The sequence below is a fragment of the Empidonax traillii genome, unplaced genomic scaffold, assembly GCF_003031625.1.
Source record: "Empidonax traillii isolate 1590-97213 ecotype Southwest subspecies unplaced genomic scaffold, ASM303162v1 scaffold720:size321207, whole genome shotgun sequence".
NCBI lineage: Eukaryota > Metazoa > Chordata > Aves > Passeriformes > Tyrannidae > Empidonax > Empidonax traillii.
This window is the reverse complement of record NW_020955913.1, coordinates 20,586-38,262: the sequence shown is the minus strand read 5'-3', so window position 1 is coordinate 38,262 and position 17,677 is coordinate 20,586. Positions and strand designations below refer to the sequence as shown.

The 17,677-nt window shown below is 43.1% G+C and overlaps 1 protein-coding gene across 17 annotated transcripts in view; it reads right to left on the bottom strand.

The window, feature by feature from the left end:
* PTPRF (protein tyrosine phosphatase, receptor type F) overlaps nt 1–17,205 on the bottom strand; it is a 241,396-nt gene extending 224,191 nt beyond the window's left edge. For 15 of the 17 annotated variants that reach the window (XM_027900375.1, XM_027900379.1, XM_027900376.1 and 12 more), the window contains exon 1: nt 17,042–17,205. In XM_027900375.1, the coding sequence (XP_027756176.1) occupies nt 17,042–17,126 (85 nt within the window). In that variant the 5' untranslated portion in view covers nt 17,127–17,205. The remainder of the gene's footprint in view (nt 1–17,041) is intronic. The other 2 variants (XM_027900382.1, XM_027900383.1) reach the window with 1 other exon arrangement.
* Between the last annotated feature and the right edge of the window lie 472 nt (nt 17,206–17,677).

Below are 17,677 nucleotides of genomic sequence, written 5' to 3'. Positions count from 1 at the left end.
TTTTTTAAACTTTTTTTTTTAAAGATGATAAGACTTTGAGTAGGACTGTGTTACATGTTTTCTGAAGTGCTAAGCACTTCACTTGAGGTATGAATCATCAACAGTGACAGCAGCAGAAACATCTTGTCATAAGCAATGAAGAAACTTCAAAAGTATCCCACCAAATAATTTACGAAGATTGCTTATCCACAGTCAAGAGGGTTTGCTTGTAAAAATAATTTATAATTTAATAATTATTACAGGGACAAAAATATAACTACCCACAGAACTTCAAAAATGTTAAATGACAAGAAGCAAAGGGGGAGGAGGGAGCATCTCTCAAGCACCTCTTGGGGCTCAAAAATGCAAACCTTTCTCACATACCTGTAAGGTGATCTACCTGCAAACGTGTTGAGAAAAGTATTTAAATTTCCCCAGGCGGATGCAGCTTCTCCCTCCTGTTCACCCTTTTTGCTGCTTAAAAACTTCACGCTCACAGCCCAGTCTCAATCTCTGTATTTTCTTACCAAGTTTCAGAACAGAGAGCATCTCTTCACTGTCCTTCCAAGGGACATGCAATACGCACCTCAGCATCAACATTCACATAATGGCAAGCACTAGGGACAATCTGGAACTTTCTGTGATCTGAAAAGTGATGAGGTTTTGTCCCAGTAGTAAATTCTCTCATGGTGTAAACTGGAATGGCACCATCTTCTGCGTTTAGTTTAGGTTTTACCACTCTCCTTTAAAATTTACTCCCCTTCACAATTAGGGGCATGTCCATGCCTTCTGGAATGCAAACCTCTTGAAACACCAAAAGCTGCTTTAACCAGGAGACTTTTCCCTCCCAGAGTCCCAGGTTCCACCCAGCTTCTTCAGCTAGAAAAACTGGCAATTAACATCAGCCCTGTCCTTTCCTGCAGATGGACCACTCGCCGCCAAAGCCCTTCTGTCTCAAGCACTGAATTAAACAGGTATTACACACAAAAAGGACCTGCTATCACCTACTTTCCAATTCTCCACTTGCCAAAAAAACCCACAATTAAGCTTGAAATGTGCTAGTTTCCTTTATTTCACTGCAGCCAGATTACACACATATCCAGGCTACGTATTCTACTACTCATATCTTGCTGCTTCCAGCTGGAATCCAAATGCAGAAGTTGATGCTCTGCTTCAGATACAACAGAAGTATCCCTCTGGTTTCTGAGCCCTTTCACCTGCTTTCAAAACTCCACAAGGAATGGATGGTCTCAGTACTGCTGGATCTGACCTCATCATCTCCTGGGAAAAGAAAAGAATCCCGCCTGTGTATGGTCCTGGAAACTTGAGTCCTTGTGAAAAATGCTGCCTCTTGGGAGAAATTTTATTTGTTATTCACTATCCAAAAGAAGCAATTTCTTTTTCTAGTGACACATCCACGTGCAGCAGGTGCTTAAAAGGCGGTAGAATAAATTATTTTGGGCATGTGCGTCTGTGTGCAGACTGACCTTCCGGCACGCAGCCTAACGAAGATCAGAACTCATCAAGCGCCCCCCACTACAAATAAACTAAAATCTGGCGCACACGCTTAGTAAAGCACTCAAGTGGCTTCAAAGACCTCTCTCGACAAAGCAAAGAGCTGCATTAAAATTCTGAGCCTCCAAATCTATTAAGCATTTCCAAACACGGGAGGGCGAGCACCGGGATTTGTTCAGCCGTTGTCCCCGGGAGAAGTGTGTGAGCTCGGTCAGCTGGCACGCAGCGACACAGGCCCCCTTCCACCAGCTCAGCCAACTAACAGTCAGTAAATTTAACCCCTGGTTTTCAATCTCGTTTGTAAAAAGCACTGTTTTATCCGTGCTGCGCTTCTGAGGGGCACCAGACACTTCCACCGTGCTTTGGTCCTGGATGTGGTAGAGCCAGGACAGGGTCGTGCTGCTCCCCGTGACGCACTTCAAGGTACAGATACCCTGCAAGAGCTCTGTCTTCTGCACCTTGGCCAAGAATTGACCACCAAGAACTGGTGGTCCCAGCCAGCACACAGAGTGCTTCAACAAGGGCTGTCCTGGATGACAGAGCTCGGCCGAGGGGAACGGCGAACACACACGCAGGTTGGAAAATGGGATTCATCAATCAGGCTCCAGCCGCTCCACTTCACCAGACGGGAGCTCTTTATAGACACTGCCTCATTTATTTATTTTTTAAATGCCCAGATTAGTTTAGTGTGAAGCTGTTGAGAGATATAATTTGTCTGAGCAGATGATCTATAGATCGCCGAGTGAACACCAACCAGGCTCTCGCGGTCCACGGAAGAAACACGCCGTGAGCTCTCCCACAGCTGCAGCACAGGAAAGGTGAACCCTTTTTATCCTAAAATTTAGCCCCCAGCAGCCTGGAGGTCAAAGAGATGGCACCTCTTCTAACGTGCTCAGTCCTGACTGCAGGCAGAGCTGCAGCCTCTGCCTGTGAAGAGCAGGGCCCTCAAATCAGAGGGAAATCAGCAAGTGATAACTAACCTGCCATTCAGCTGGGGGACAGGCTTTTCTTACACAAACAGTCCTTTCTCCTCACATCTGTGAATATATGCATATTTAAGAAATAAATTATCTTCCATTCAGATTAGTTACTAGAATATCTTTTTCTTCGCTGAAGCAGATTTGTTCCTATGGTTGTATCTACTGCTATTCTGGGATTTAGTATTGTTTTCTCACTATTGCTGCAGAAAATGTTCAGCAGCTAATTGCACAGTCAAGTCCTTTCACATAATTTTCACTTTGACAAGAGTAATTAAAAAGCTAAACAGCTCGAGAACCAATTGATCAGGTCTGCAAGCAAAAAGCTCTGTTTAGGCAATCCTGAGATGCACGTGAACAGCACAGCAAGCTTTCAGAAAACACAATTAGGGACGTCGATGATTCAGTGTGATTCTTGCAAGATCCTTTCTGCCCCATTTGTATCACATGTTATATTCATATATGTGCTTTTACATATACCTTGTTTGCAAGAGTCAGGAAAATTACTCTTTAACTTGTCCTGTGAGGTTATCTTCCTTCCACCACCCATATCTGCAAAGCCTCCAAATGACTGAACTTTGTAAATGGACTCAAATACCTCCCCTCCCGTCACAGGAACGAACTACACGAGGCTATTTTGTCACTGAATCTGAAAGACTGTGTATAATGAAATGACTGAATTTTTGCTGCTCTGAATACCTGCACCACAGAAAAGACTGTTCCAGGAGTAACCCTGCCTGTAGACACGCTCTCTGTGATTCAATGCTGAATCACCCATTTGCTTGCCTTAAAATTGCTCCGAGTCCTCCATAACAGGACTCCTAATATCATTACATTTCAATCTACATAATTGAAATTATAAAGTAAAGGGCTTCAAAATTACTGCAGATGTACCAAAATAATGAGCTTATGAACAGTAATGAAATGGAAACTCTTGGAAGCCTGAGGTTACACACAAACTTAGAGATGTTCCCTATAATTTTTTTAATAAAGCTAATAACTCTATTCCAGAAAGAGAAGTTGAAAGGGTTTTCTTTAAACCACTTCCTTCTCAGTAAGGTTTGGTCAGTTAATACATGTTGGAAAAATTGTCATGAAATGTGCAAGGTTTAAAGCCAATGGGAACTTGGAGCAACAATAAATGAGAAACTATTTCTACACCTACAGGGGAGCAATCGAACTCCAGGCTCCACCTATGCCACCTGATGAGCAAGAAAAGTGCTGGTGCTCTTCAAAGCTCTGGCCTCTGTATGAGTGTGGGGCATCAGACACAGGTTAGAGGACAGGATCACGGCACAGGTCACCAGCACACACAAACAGATCTTTGAATGAAGCTACAGCACCACCTGAAAGAGAGCTGGGTGGATGTGCGTGCCTGCCTGCAGAGCGGCTTCAAACAATGGAAACCTCGTGCCAGCAGCCAAGCCTTGGATCTCGCTCTGCAGCAGCATCATCCACCACTGCTCCAGGCACAGCAGCAGCTCAGGGACACGGAACTCGAACCCAGAAACCGTTCCTTTGGTACAGAAAGCCAAAGGCTGACCTCAGCTGTCCCGCACAAGTAACACGCCAAACCTTTCGAGGACAGCCAAAGACGCAAACGGAACCGTGTTGTTACATAAAAGCAGACGCGCTGAAAGAAGCCATAGGAAGGTTTCACACGTTCGCAAATGTGTAATTTAGATGACAAATGTAACAAATTAAAGCCAGCTTGTTAGCTAATAGAATATTTAATTATGCACTATGAACGATGACTTACATATCTGGGAATTTAACCAATTATTTCCAGAAGGCGTGAAACGTTCCTGAGCACAAAGGTTTTTTAGCATCTCGTTCCCCAGCATCTCTTTCCACCTTACCTTGTTTATAGCTCTATTCAGTAATAGTTTTTACTTGTTTCCTCGATGTCTTAATTTCCTGCAATAATACATCTGCCATGAATAATTAAGCAACACATTTGCTGCTCGCTGAAAGCTGAACAAGTGCTATAAATCAGTCCTGGGACCCTCTGCCAGCACAGACACAATCAGAGATCTGCTAATGCTGGCATTTCTTTTTGCAGGTGAGAGGAATGGAGCACAGGAACACCCAAGAAGCTGCTCAGCAGCGCCAGGCTCCCTCACCCCAGTGATGGCATTTTGGGACAGTGCTTGTCTGCATCTTCTCTCAAAACAGCAGGACTCCAGAAGAGTGTTCTAGCATTTTCCTAGTGAGGAACAGTACACTTAAATGTACTACATTCTTCGCATTTACTCATATCTCACATTTCTGGGTTGTTCCCTCCTCATTTTCCTGCTCCCTAGTCAGGAGCAGGAGAGCAGAAGACATCCCGAGTACACATCAATCCCTTCTCAGCATCAAAATGATGGACTACTATGGGTTCTTTGGTGTATTTCCACCTTATTTCTCCTGCTGCTTGTGGTTCAAACCAGGTTGCAGGCTGGAGGATAGCAATGAAGTGCTGAAGGATCATCTGTAGTCAGGCCCATTACAGCCCCTGAAGGTTTATCTTGCCGATTCACATTTGCTCTCAGACAGCTGGGCATGCTGCATTTCTCACTTTTTTGTATATGAAGATGGAAGATAACAACAAACTACAAAAACAAGGGCGATAACACTTCCCTTCAACACTTCCACTTGCATCCATATCAGGGGAGAGGAACAATAAAACAACTTTCCGCTACCAGAGCAGGATTCACCTTCTAATTGGAACGAGGTTTACAGTGCAACCACTTCAAGCTCAGCTGTGGAGTGTGTGAGCCTCTCCAGCTTGGCAGAGCAGGTATGTTAGAGAACTGATCAAGATCAGGTATCCAGCCAGGCTCAGGAAATGTCAGGCTGGCCATCAGAATTCCACATCTTAATTTGAGAATCTCCCCAATTCACTAGAAGGGCTCAAAGACTCAGAAATATTTTTTTTTAAAGATTAAAATGTAGAACAATTCGTCATTAAATTTCCCTACTAAACACTCTCATGCAGAAACAAACCATATAATGTTCCTGGTTTTAATTCTGTTGACAACAGATTGTACATATTTTAAAAACGTAACGTTTAGCAGCTGTGCTGCCAGTCTGCAGAGTTTGCATATATAGCTGTGATATTACCATACTCTATTATTCATAACAGGCAACAGAACTCATTCTTCATCCTGTGAAAAATAATTGCAGTTTGAAGTCAAAGTCTGATGGCAAAAAAAAACCCCGCCCCAACCCACAACGGCTATAGCTTCCAGAATTCAGGAACTCGTGTAATGGCCTGCATCTTGATTTAAATCAATTCATTAAAAAGACAAATCTCCTCTGATCTGTTTTTGAGAAAGTTTTCCAAGAAGTACGTAGCTCTTTAATGAAACCCAGGAAAGGAGAAGTCTAGGTGGGTAAATAGCTGCTTCTTATCCACAACAAACACACAAAAAATCAACCATCATCTTTTAACATGAAGCATGAGACACTCCCATCTCATACAGCTCTTGGACTCCACTCACCAGACCATGGGTTGATGCACAGCTATTGATAGCAAGAATAACTACTACAAGGAGAAGGAAAAAAACCTTACACATCTTATCTTCTGCTACCACTGACATTAAAAGCATTCTGTGCAAACACACATTTTTAATACATTTTCCCTTTCATACACATAAATAAGCATTTAGACATATTTTAGGCAGGTGGTCTTGTAAGAGTAGTATGTTGTGTGAGGAGTTTCCTGTGTAATTTTGAGGAATTTAAGTAACTCAACATATAAAGAGTTATATGTACTTATATGTAGTATACCATGTGGTGGTTTCCAAGTTTGTGTCAAGTTACAGATGAGATTATGAATTATTTTGTGTTACAGTAATTGCTGGACTGGGTCAAACTCTAGGTCCATTTATCCCTAAATTGCCCCAAAATAAGCCTCTAATGATGGGCAACAAATGCTCCATATTTTAAGGAGGTTCATGCTTTCCCCTAGCACAGCTAGAACGTCAGACAAGGGCACTGTGGAGGACTAAGGACCTGGAAAACACTTTCACACAAAGTTCCATAGTCAGAGGGAAGAGAGTGACTGTCACTTAAGAGGAGGATGAAAAAGGACAGGATAAAAATATCAGACCTGGAAAAGGCAAGCCGAGAGCCTGTACCTTTCCTGACTCATAAATGAAGACAAAGAAACATTAATTTAAGAAATCACACCGTCTACTCAAAACCCATATGGGGCAACACTTTCTGCTTGCATTTAAGATTCCAGAAATTCCTCCGGAAATTCAATGCCGTGCCCAGCAATCCTGCATGTCAGCGAGCGTTGCTTAGTGCCTGACCTGAACTTCTCAGCTGCAGTTGAAGCACATAATTCCTTCTCCTAGCACAGGATGGGAAAAACAGAGTTCTCAATTAATCCCTCTGTTCTGGCAGTGGGATGCTCAAGATGAAATGTTTCACTGGAGGCCTCACCCATGCGAGCAGAGCAGAAAGACCATCTAATGTGTCTTCAAGATGGTACTCCTCATTTCTGCATATCACTGTGATGCCTGTGCCTCTTAAAACAGCATGGCTTTGTTAATTCCTCTATGGTTTCTGATCCATTAGCACTGCAAGACCTTTTCTGTATACCAGCTGTCTAGGCAGTTGTCTCATTCTGTATTTATGTAGCTGATTGCTCCTATTTTCAAACATCTATCCACATTTTTCCTTATTGACATGCATCCTCTCAGACAGTTTCGCCAATTTGTAAAGATCATTTTGAATTCTAATGGTGTCCTCCAACATGCTTGCTGCTCTTCCCAGCTTGTTGTTGCCTGCAAATTTAATAAGCATGTTCTCTATTCTATCAGAGAGATCATTACTGCAAATGCTGAATGCTACCAAACTGCCAAATACCCACCCTACGAGCAGATGTTTCACAGGAAAAAGTCTCATGAGGGAGCACTGAAAGCTTTACTAAAGACAAATGACATCTACTGCTTCTCCATTCACAAAGCCTGTTATCCTGTCATTAAAGGAAATTAGATTGATCTGACCTTCACAAACCTACACTGGGCATTATTCCTTTGCCCATGTGGATATAACAATATTTAGACTTGTTGCAATTAATGAAGATTTAGAGAAGCAAAGACAGAAGTCCAGCTTCTGAGAACAACTTCCAATTTCACACAGGAAATAGGAACTAATTTGGGTGAGGAGAGAAAAGGCAAGAGCATGAGCTGTTTCTTTTTCCATCTCCTTAAAACGTGGAGCATTTGTTGCCCATCACTGGAGGTTTATGTTGGGGCAATTTTGGGATAAATGGACCTAGAGTTTGACCCAGTCCAGCAACTACTGTAACACAAAATAATTCATAGTCTCATCTGTAATTTGACACAAACTTGGAAAACACCACATGGTATATACTACATATGGACTACATATAACTCTTTATATGTTACATGGAGTTACTTAAATTCCTCAAAATTACACAAGAAACTTCTCACACAACATACTACAGGTTACAGACAATGTCAGAATTTTTTGAACTAAACTTGTCTCAGAAAAAAAAAGCTTTATCAGCAACAGAAGGCTGAGTGTGTAATGGAAAAAGATGTGGAACACTGCACAGATGCTGACTGAACAACAGAAGGATTTTGTACTAATGTGTAAAAAAGCCCCCAAATCGTACTCTGCTGTTAAAATAGGGCACAGAACTCTGCAGTCATATGAACAGTGGTGTATTTTAGCATTTGAGGAAAAAAAATCCCTCAGACTTAGGCAGTTAAATATGTTAAATGTTCCATGCCTTCAACAGGCACTGTCAAGAAAGACAGGACCAAGACCCTGTGACCTACAGTACAACCACAGAGCAACTTCAACAAGAAAAACTTTCTGTTTGCACAACTGCCTCAAGAAATAGACAAATGCAATAGAAGAGAAACTCCATGGTGTCCATGTGAATTAATTCTTTCTGCCCACATTCCAGGCTGGGCCCTGGAGGACCTGGAGGTCTCTGCTGTGCACCTCTGGATCTCTGGAAGGCTGAGGCAAGAGTGGCTCGGCCTACAGGATGAATATAGAAACCTCTACTTAATGATTTAGCATGAAATTCCCTTTATATTATTCAGCAGCCTATTTTTCTATGGGTCACTCCTTCCACAAATCAGGTTCCATTTTCCCTGGGCAATACTACAGATGCACTTTAGTGGTCAGTTGTTTTCACAGACATTTTAGACTAGAGATCTATAAATAACCCCACAGAGTCAGCTTTAAGGGTACAAAAGTATTTTTCCACTCCCTTTGTTTTTAAGAGCATTCAAAAGACAACTTTTGCAGAAAGAACCGAAAAAACCGATGTCCAACTCATCAAATGCAGCCCCCCAACTTGAACTCTGGCTGAAGACCGAGCAGGGCACATTTCAGCCATACAACAAACTCATAAAAAGCTGAAAACAACAGGTTGTAACTAAGGAACTTTGTGTAACCCCTGATAAACTGTACGTAACAGAGCATAAAAAAGGATATTGGAAGTGTATATACAGTATATAAATGACAAGTCAACAGCCAGGACCACTGCCTGTTATATCAAACAGGAGTAAAGGGAGCGTTTCCAGGCCTTGAACTACATCATCATCCTCCTGAGAGCCACACTAAACTCTTTGTACTCAGCATGGCATGAATGAGAACACTGTGCCAGGACAAGGCATCCCAGTCCTTTAAAGGAACATGAAAGGATTTGCTCACGAGAAAATTTTGCTTCCCTAAGGGTTTTCTTGCATCCTGAAACTCCTGAAAGTTTCTGTTTGATGCTAAATGAAACTAAAATACATAGTAATCTTTGTCATATCAGTATTTTAACCATTTTCAGCATTTAACAAGATTCTCACCACTCATCATTCAGTTCTTCCAAAGGATCTTCCCTGCTGTAAATTAAACATTGAGTAAGTACGATACACCTACAGCCACCTCACTTCAAAGTTGTCTTTTTTTTCCCTAAACACAGAGATTGAAATCCTTTCTGAAACCCATGCAAAGCAACTCTCGCATTTACTCTCAGAGAGAGAAGTTCAGTTTCAAATTTGAAAACCAAGGAAGCTCCACCTCTGCCTTACAGACAACACCACAATGAAAGTGAGAGTTTTTCAGCACTCTGGTGTCTCCCACCCACTCGAGCCCCCAGCTGGTTTTGACAAGTGGGTGAAAAGGGACAGTCCCACCTGCCAGGCACAGCTGTGCTAATGCTGAGGCTCAAAAAGGTTATTACAAATGGGAGTTTTTCAGGGCAAAAAACCTTACATGTGTAAAGCTGCTGAATATTTCCTGGTCTCTTTAAAACCCCTTTTCAGAACAACTTTTAACGGAAGTAACACATCAGTTGAAGTGGACCTGGCTAAAAAATTAATTCAAAGAAAACTGTGGGTGTTCTGCACCCTTGTAATAAAGTGCAGGGGCTCAAGAGTCATTGTCTTCTCCTCATGTGACAATTAACTTGCAAGGGTTTACATCCCTCATCTTTGAGGTGAACCAACTAAGTTATCACATGTAGAAAAGAGTTGTAATAAAATTTAAAATAAAATAAAAAAAAACCTGCATGAAAAACAGCAAAAGCAAGCAGGAATTCTCTGTGTGATTCATTTTAAGTCTGTAATATTAACTAGTGCCAACAGTGGACTGATTTTGGTTCTTTCAATGAGACCCTGGCTGCTTCCAGAGAACTCAGTCTAAGCTCAAGTAGAACAACCTCATGTAGCCAAAGTCCAAACCAAGTCCAAACCTCTGCTTGACATACTGACTTTAAAGCACCAACTCACAACAGTCACCCTTGGTGTGCAATCAATCTCAGCTGGAAAATAGTGGCATTTCCATTTATTTTAATTTTTGACCGGGTACTGTCTACGTGTCTCAATCCAATTTTACAAAATACTTTCCTCAAAATTGTATTATTAATTACGGGGTGGGGGGGGAACAGGGGGAAAACAAGTAATACATGCAATGAAGGGCCATCTGAAAAGCACAGCAGGACTGCAAGTTCATTCCAGCCTGTACAGTGTGAAATGGAATATATTCTGTAATTATTTCTTTTTAGTACCATGTGATACCCCCTTAGCCTTGTGAAGGCTTAATGTTATGATTCATCAGAGAAAGCCCAAACGTAACTGACATTCAAAGCAAGCTCTGGCATTGCAGGTTACAATTCATACACAAATGTAAAGCCATCATCCACTACAAAATGTGCTTTAATTCGGTGATCATGTGTCAGTAAAGTGTGCAAGGCAAACGACATTTCTGTGACTTAAAACTTTCGATAAGCACCCTACAGTGTTTTCACACCAACAAAATAAATGAGATTTGTCTCTGGCACAGACAAAGTAGTGATTCTCACAAGGGACTAAACACGGCATTCAATTAAGAGTACACCACTGCTTTTCAGCTCCTGATACATAAAGATAGACAGCTAAATAGAGGAAAAGCACCCATGAACAGATGCTTATTTTCCTCCCCACTCCTTTTTAAACCAGGCATGTTCCCCATCCAAAAAGACTAATATTTTAAGCAAACAAATTTCATACTCTTGCTTGTTCACGAAAATGAGCTTGATCATCCTATATTACAGTATCATTCTGAAGCACCAGTATAATGAACAGATAATCAAAGAAAAAAAAAAAAGCATCCCTATTACCACTTCATTGCTTTTTACAACTGCTCAGCTAAAACACTGAAAGCTCCAGCAGATCTCATACCTCTCCCCTTTCTGACGTCAGTACTACCAGCAGCAAGCAGTAGCACAACAAACTGTACTATTTAATCAGTTTCCTGGCACTCCTTTCCATCTGCAAAGAATGCCACAAGGAATACCATAGGGTATTTTAAATATCTCCTTAAAACACATGTAGCAGCCCCTGCAAATAGCCACAACCGATTAACATCTGTGAATAAATGCAACTTGCTTACAATTATATCTGGAAAGAAAAGGGTGAGCTTTACCAAGATTGGTAGTCAGCTATTAACAGCACGGGAAGGTTACCTGTACAGAGTTACTCAGATGACTGGATGAGCTGGGATCCAGCAAAATGCACTTTAATGAACTTAAAGGTAGATATTCTTGAGCAAAAAGCCAAGTCACAGTGATGAAATACAAGCTTCCGTCCTGGGGATCAAAGTCCCAGAAAGGGATTCAAAGGTCCTTGACATTAAAAAAAACATCCTGAGAAGTCTGGAAGATTACTGAAGAACTATAAAAAATTATATCTTGTCAGAAAAATCAAAACCAGCCCATTTTTCTACAACAAAAAGGACAAACTTTCAGCTTCTCTAATTTCTCCATTCTAACTTGCTTCTCCAGGAGATTTCATTACATAGCAGAAGTCTTCAGCCTAGCTGACAAGACGTTCCAACATCCAGTGTCTGAACCCAAAAAAAAAAAAAAAAAAAAAGCATAAACGCCGTTTGAAATAAATACAGATCTGAAGAAGTAATGACTACTTGCCATTTTTACAGATCACACAGGAGATGGGTAAATTCTCTACCATTTAGTCTTCAAATTATGATTTGGTAGCCTCCCAAAAGCTACGTGCTTGCTCATCCACAGCTATTAAAAGCAGACGCAGAAATTTCTAGCTGAAATTATACAGCCTGTGCTATGCAGGCCAGAGCAGAAGACTGCACTGATCAGATTGCTGGCCTTAAAAATCTGTGAATCCACACTGAAGATGAAATTATAAGCAGTTTCACTGGTTCTCTGTACCACAAAGCCAATGAGCACACTCTGTTTCAAAGCTCGAGTATTGAATATACCAGCCCCTCAACATTTGTCACTGTGCTGGATAATTTACGTGGACACTTCAACACAGGAACTCCCTTGTGAAGGCAGGAGAGTTAACTCTGGCTGTGCTGCTGAGTCCAAATGGTGTGAACGGCAAGTGAGAATGCTCAGCCCTGCAGAGCAGCAGTAAGGGGTGTAAACACGGAGCCACAGAGAGGAGGCAAAAGGAGAAGAGGAAAAAGTTGGACCCTACACCGCAGTCTCCATGCAAACCTCAAGGCATCCCTGCAGACTGACCCCTCAGAACTGCATCAGAGCAAATGGCTGAAGTTACTACAGCACCTCTGTGGGTCCAGGAGCCACCACTCCCTGAGGGCACCAGGAAGAGATCACTGTGTGTTCACGCTGCTCTTACATCCTCTGTAGGTCTTTGTACTGACCACCGCTGGATGAGGGATTTGGGGCTAGGCAGACCTTTGACCTGACGGCTGATGTTGACTGATGAATGATGTCAGCTTCAACAATACATAAAAAAGACAAATGATCATGCTGTGATCTGTGGTGTGCAGCAAACCAAACAAATTCATGTGACTCCTGCAAGTGCTGGAGCTAAAAGGGCTATAAATGCAGAGAAAGATCTGTTGTCTACTCTATACATGGCATTTGTCCTCAGAGCATCCCTCCTACCTTGACATCTGCAACATTCAGTTACCAGCAGGCAGCATTTAGGTATTTTGCAGAGAAGTGTGGAATCCATTTCTACCTAAATATATATATTTATTTTTATGATGAGTAAGGACACCAAAAATAAACACTGCCCGATAACTGTGGTTAATGTTTCAACCTGTCCCTTAATGATGCCACCCCAGTGCCTCGGGTCAAGGGGTTTTCCTAAACAATATTTTCCATGTTCTTTTCACTGATGGAACATGTCAAGCTGGTCAAGGCAGGATTGCAGAAAATTAGTATTTACCTGTGCTGCAATAACCTGGATCCGATCACATCAATTACACATGATGACTACACGCAGGGTTTGGGGACAGGCAAGCAAACAGGAAAGCTGGAAGCAGAAACTGATGCAAGAGTGCCCATCTTTTGGATATAAAGCAACAAGTGGCAGGGCAGCCCTGAGACACTTCAGACTCGCAGTCCTTTCTGACCAGAGGTGGTGGGAGCCAGAGCCTTGCCTTCACCACCACCACCAGCTCACTGATGCAGGTTTCATCCATTCCCTCAGCCAAGCTTGCTCCACCTTTAGAAATCAAAAGGTGCAAATTGTTTGTTTACCACATATCAATTCACAGGTAGTTGGCCTAATTTTGCCTTAGTTCTTCCCTTCTACAAGGTCACTTTGGAAGCGGTTTTATTCCTTAAGCCCTTTGAAACTCCCTAGGAGACAAACCAAGATATATTGTGGTTAGAAAAGGCTTTGGATGGGTCACCTAGTCTCTCCCTTTGGCTAACGAAACCTGTGCCCAGGACAGGTTTTAAAAAACCAAGCCAACAACAAAACACATTGCTGATGATTTCTGATGACAGTATTGATTTTTTTTCCTGTTTTCTCTGCATTTTTGTTATGAGAGAGGATTTTTTTTTTATTTCATTAGAGTAAATGACATTTTCAAAAGCTGAAAAAAAGCATCTTTTAGTTGACAATTGCACTGAACATTAAATGAAATCTGCAAAGCCATTTTTCCCATGCACAATCAGAAGCTGACAGGCAGGGAAGCACAGAGTGCATAAAAAAACCCACACAAGCAAGCTGAGGGAGAATGGGTAAAACAGCCATCCTGAATCAGCTCAGAGCTGCTCTAATGGAATTAGGGTCACCCTGACAGAAACACAGTCAGATCACAGAGAAAATTTAATAATTTCTTACTGCAGTCTGTAAAAGCTGGGGAGGATTTGGAAGAGCTTTCTGCCAAATTAGCACTTCTGTATCCACCGTTCACCGCACGAGTGCCCCTTCCCACTCACCTTCTCCTCTCAGCACCCCACCAGAGTGGCCAGGAAACCACCACTCTGGTCCTGCTGCCAGGGAGGCACTCAGCGAGCCTCTCTCTTTTTCTGACACTGCCACACAGTTTAACCCTTGGGTGCCCCTTCAATTCCTCATGGCTGACATTATTCACAGCTCCCAGAAACCCAGTTCCAGGAGAGGTTTCGCCGGGCGATGCATATTCAATCTGTTTTATCTCAGGTGTTAACATCCAGCTATCTGCCAGCTGCCTAATTGTCAGGAAGCTAGGGCAGCAACGCTGAAATGTGTTACAACAACAGAAGCTCCAAAGCACAGGTGGGGAAGGTAGGGAAGACCCAGCTGCGGGTGCTCCCTGAACACTCAGCCACCGACACGCTGCTGCCAGGAATGCAGCACAGCCCTCCCCCTGCACTCCTTCCCTGCTCCTGTAACAAGCAATTTTGGGGGCTGACTCCAGGAATTCCAGGGATAACCCTGCTCTCATTATCCTGCTGCTTTTAACTGGGGAAATGCAGGAATGCTTTGCAGATCCAGAGGCTGCCCATCCCTCCACTGTCGCCAAGCAGCGCTGCAACGGGGAAAAGGAAGAATCACAGTGACATCTTGGCAGCACCCATAACCCGTGTAAGTAAACACACTTTTGACTGAAGCCAACAGGATGCTCTGGGGACCAAGAAACTCAGGAATGTGCATACAGGGTGCTCCTTTCACAGCATCCCTCTCTACCTTCAACAGGAAGCTCCGGTGTGCATACACTGTCACACCTTCCCCTTGTCCTCCGCTGCTGTCCTCAATCAGGACTCCCCAGTGCCAGATTCACTACTGCATCACTGATGGAAGGACATGAAAAGCACGGGGTTTGGGGTAATATTTTGCCCCCCTGCAGAGGCACAGAGCAGGCCCTTTCACACAGGTCCCAGCCCCTCAAGAGTCGGGGGCAAGATCCAGTGGGCGAGATAGTAGAAAAACTCTAAATTGCTAAAATACACAGAGCAACACTTTCCATCCTAGGAAACCCTCGGTTAATCCGTGGTGGCTGTGGTGGTTAAAAGGTCGCTGCCCTCCAGACCTGCCTTCCAGATTAGCAAAAAGTAATTCAGAGTTCGTCTGAGCCAGAGGAAAAGGCACACATACAGATAGGCTTGCTTCTCAGCACAGAAGCATTCCACAACTGAGACACCAATATTTGGATCTGGGCCTGCGAAACAGAGCCAATTTTGTTAAATTTAAGCATGTGGAAGTGTTCCACAAAATCAGCAAACCACATCTACTGCAAGTTATCCTCAAGCCAAGAACTGTCCTAGGACATCTCAAGCTCCACCAGCTTCCTCACACCTGATGGAGTGACGCCACTCTGCTTTGCAGGAGCCAGGATAAAGATAATGAACCTCAGGGAATTTTTATACATTTCAGAACATTAGACACGTATTTCTCTGTGCCAGGTCCCAAAATGGGCTACAGTGTGTAGAGAAAGTGACCTGAATATAAGCACCTTGCAGCAGCTCCAGCAGACAGTGAAGAAAGCTGAGGAAGGAGACAGTTGCTGCTCCCAGTTTAACTGGGCAGCTCAGACTCAGACAGACTACACACTAATCTGCTGTCTGTGCAAGTCATCCCTAATGGCAACAAACCCAATGAACTGGTATGTTTCTTCACATCCCTCCTTCACTCTTCTCTCCAGCTTCTCTAAATTTACTCCTTCCCATCAGTCAAGAACATTTAGGACCCCCCTCCCCCAAAATGTTTTCTCCATTCAGCCAGGCTACTACCAACATGAATCAAGATCTCCTCTTCAACTTTCACAAAATTACACTAATTATAAGCCTGGTAACTAAGGCTGCAGTGAGAAGCAGATGACTGCCAGCAGCTCAGAAGGTGCATCATGGTCACCTCTGCTCCAGCTCAAGCGTCCCAGGAGGCCTGGGTGCTTTCAAAGGCAGGGAGTATTCACAACAGCCAGAGCCTGTGATGAGTGTGCAGATGTTTGGACACTGAAAAACTGGTTACAGGTTAAAAAAAAAAAAAAAAAAGGGGAGGTGGGATGCATAAATACTTGGGGATAGCCTAACAAATACACGATTTATGAAAACCAGTACCGTGCAAAAAAGCCACGAGGTTTCCTGCTCTCTGTATAACTCATTCCATGAGGCATTCCTACTAAAAAGTATTTTCAGTAGGCTAATATTAGCCATGTTTCTCGCCTCTTGCCTGTCCACAACAGCATTTTTGTGCACATTTTTCTCCTTGACCTGGATGGGGCTACCCAAAGCCAGCCACAGCAGCTCTGCAAGACTGCCAGGACAACAGGCATGGACACAACAGCTTAAAGCACGACCACAAGGAAACATTCTACTCCAATTCTGCTGAAATAGAGGTGTAGGAGAGCTACACCAGAAGGTAAAAACTCGCACCCTCTTCCCCAACAGCTCTCAGTCGCCTGCTGACTCAGGAGAGATGTCTCAGTGCTACACAAATTACGAGAGCTGGCAAAAGAACAAGGAAAAAGTAACAGGGATTACTGTGACCCCAATACTTCTTTCTTCCTCCGCCCCCAATTTTCTTTACTCATCTCTACGTGTTAGAAATCAAACTGTCAGGTTTTGATCTTGCAGCTACTACAGAAATTCTTCCTGCGCCTGAATAAATTTTGTCAGTCTTTTTTAGTTCTGCTTGTGCCCCTTTTCACGCGCATCCTGTTTTTATCTGCAATGCGCTCGCTGGGAAAGAAGAGACTGGAGGGGGGTGTGGGGTGTGGGTGTGGGGGTAGTTGTCCCTTAGCTCTCTTAGTGTTTCCAGTACAAACCAAAAAGGTTTAATAATTCTTAAAATGAAATTCTGCAAGGTATACTCAAGCTGCCCAAACCCGAGCGTGTTACTTACTGTCCGCTCCTGCTGAAGGCAGCATCAGGCAGCAGAGGATGGCTGCTGGCACAGTGAGTACTGGGATGCAGAAGTTAGGCACCATATTCCAAAGCAGAGCGAGTCCTCTTCAGTCCGAGGCAAGCGGTCAGTACATCCAGCGTTGCAGACACAGACTCACTCCTGCAAACCAAGAGAGAGGGGGAAATGGAAGATGATCAAACATGACACGTAGATTAACTGCCAATATACCAAACTACGCCGTAAAGGCATCGTTACAGATACTTTTTAAAGTGAAATTTAACTATCTTTGCTGCATGAGCAACAGAGCACCACACTGATGTCCCTGAAGCCAATAAGCTGATTTCAAGGGTCACGAGGCGTAAATGCACACCCATCTCCAAGTTTATCTTCATGTACAGCCTGTTTTATGGCCTATTAATGCATCCTTTGGTTGCTGCTATTCAAAACAAATAGTTCTGAAGTTGCACATTAAATACAAGGCACGGTCTTACACTCCTGTAACTCTTCTTTGTCCATCTGCCCAAGACAGACGTGTCTGATTGCATATGTAAGGGTGGTTTGTGGTCAAATTACATGTGAAGCATAGCTTGGGCCATCCAGCTGGGCTGGTGTACACCAGACAAGTCTCAACGG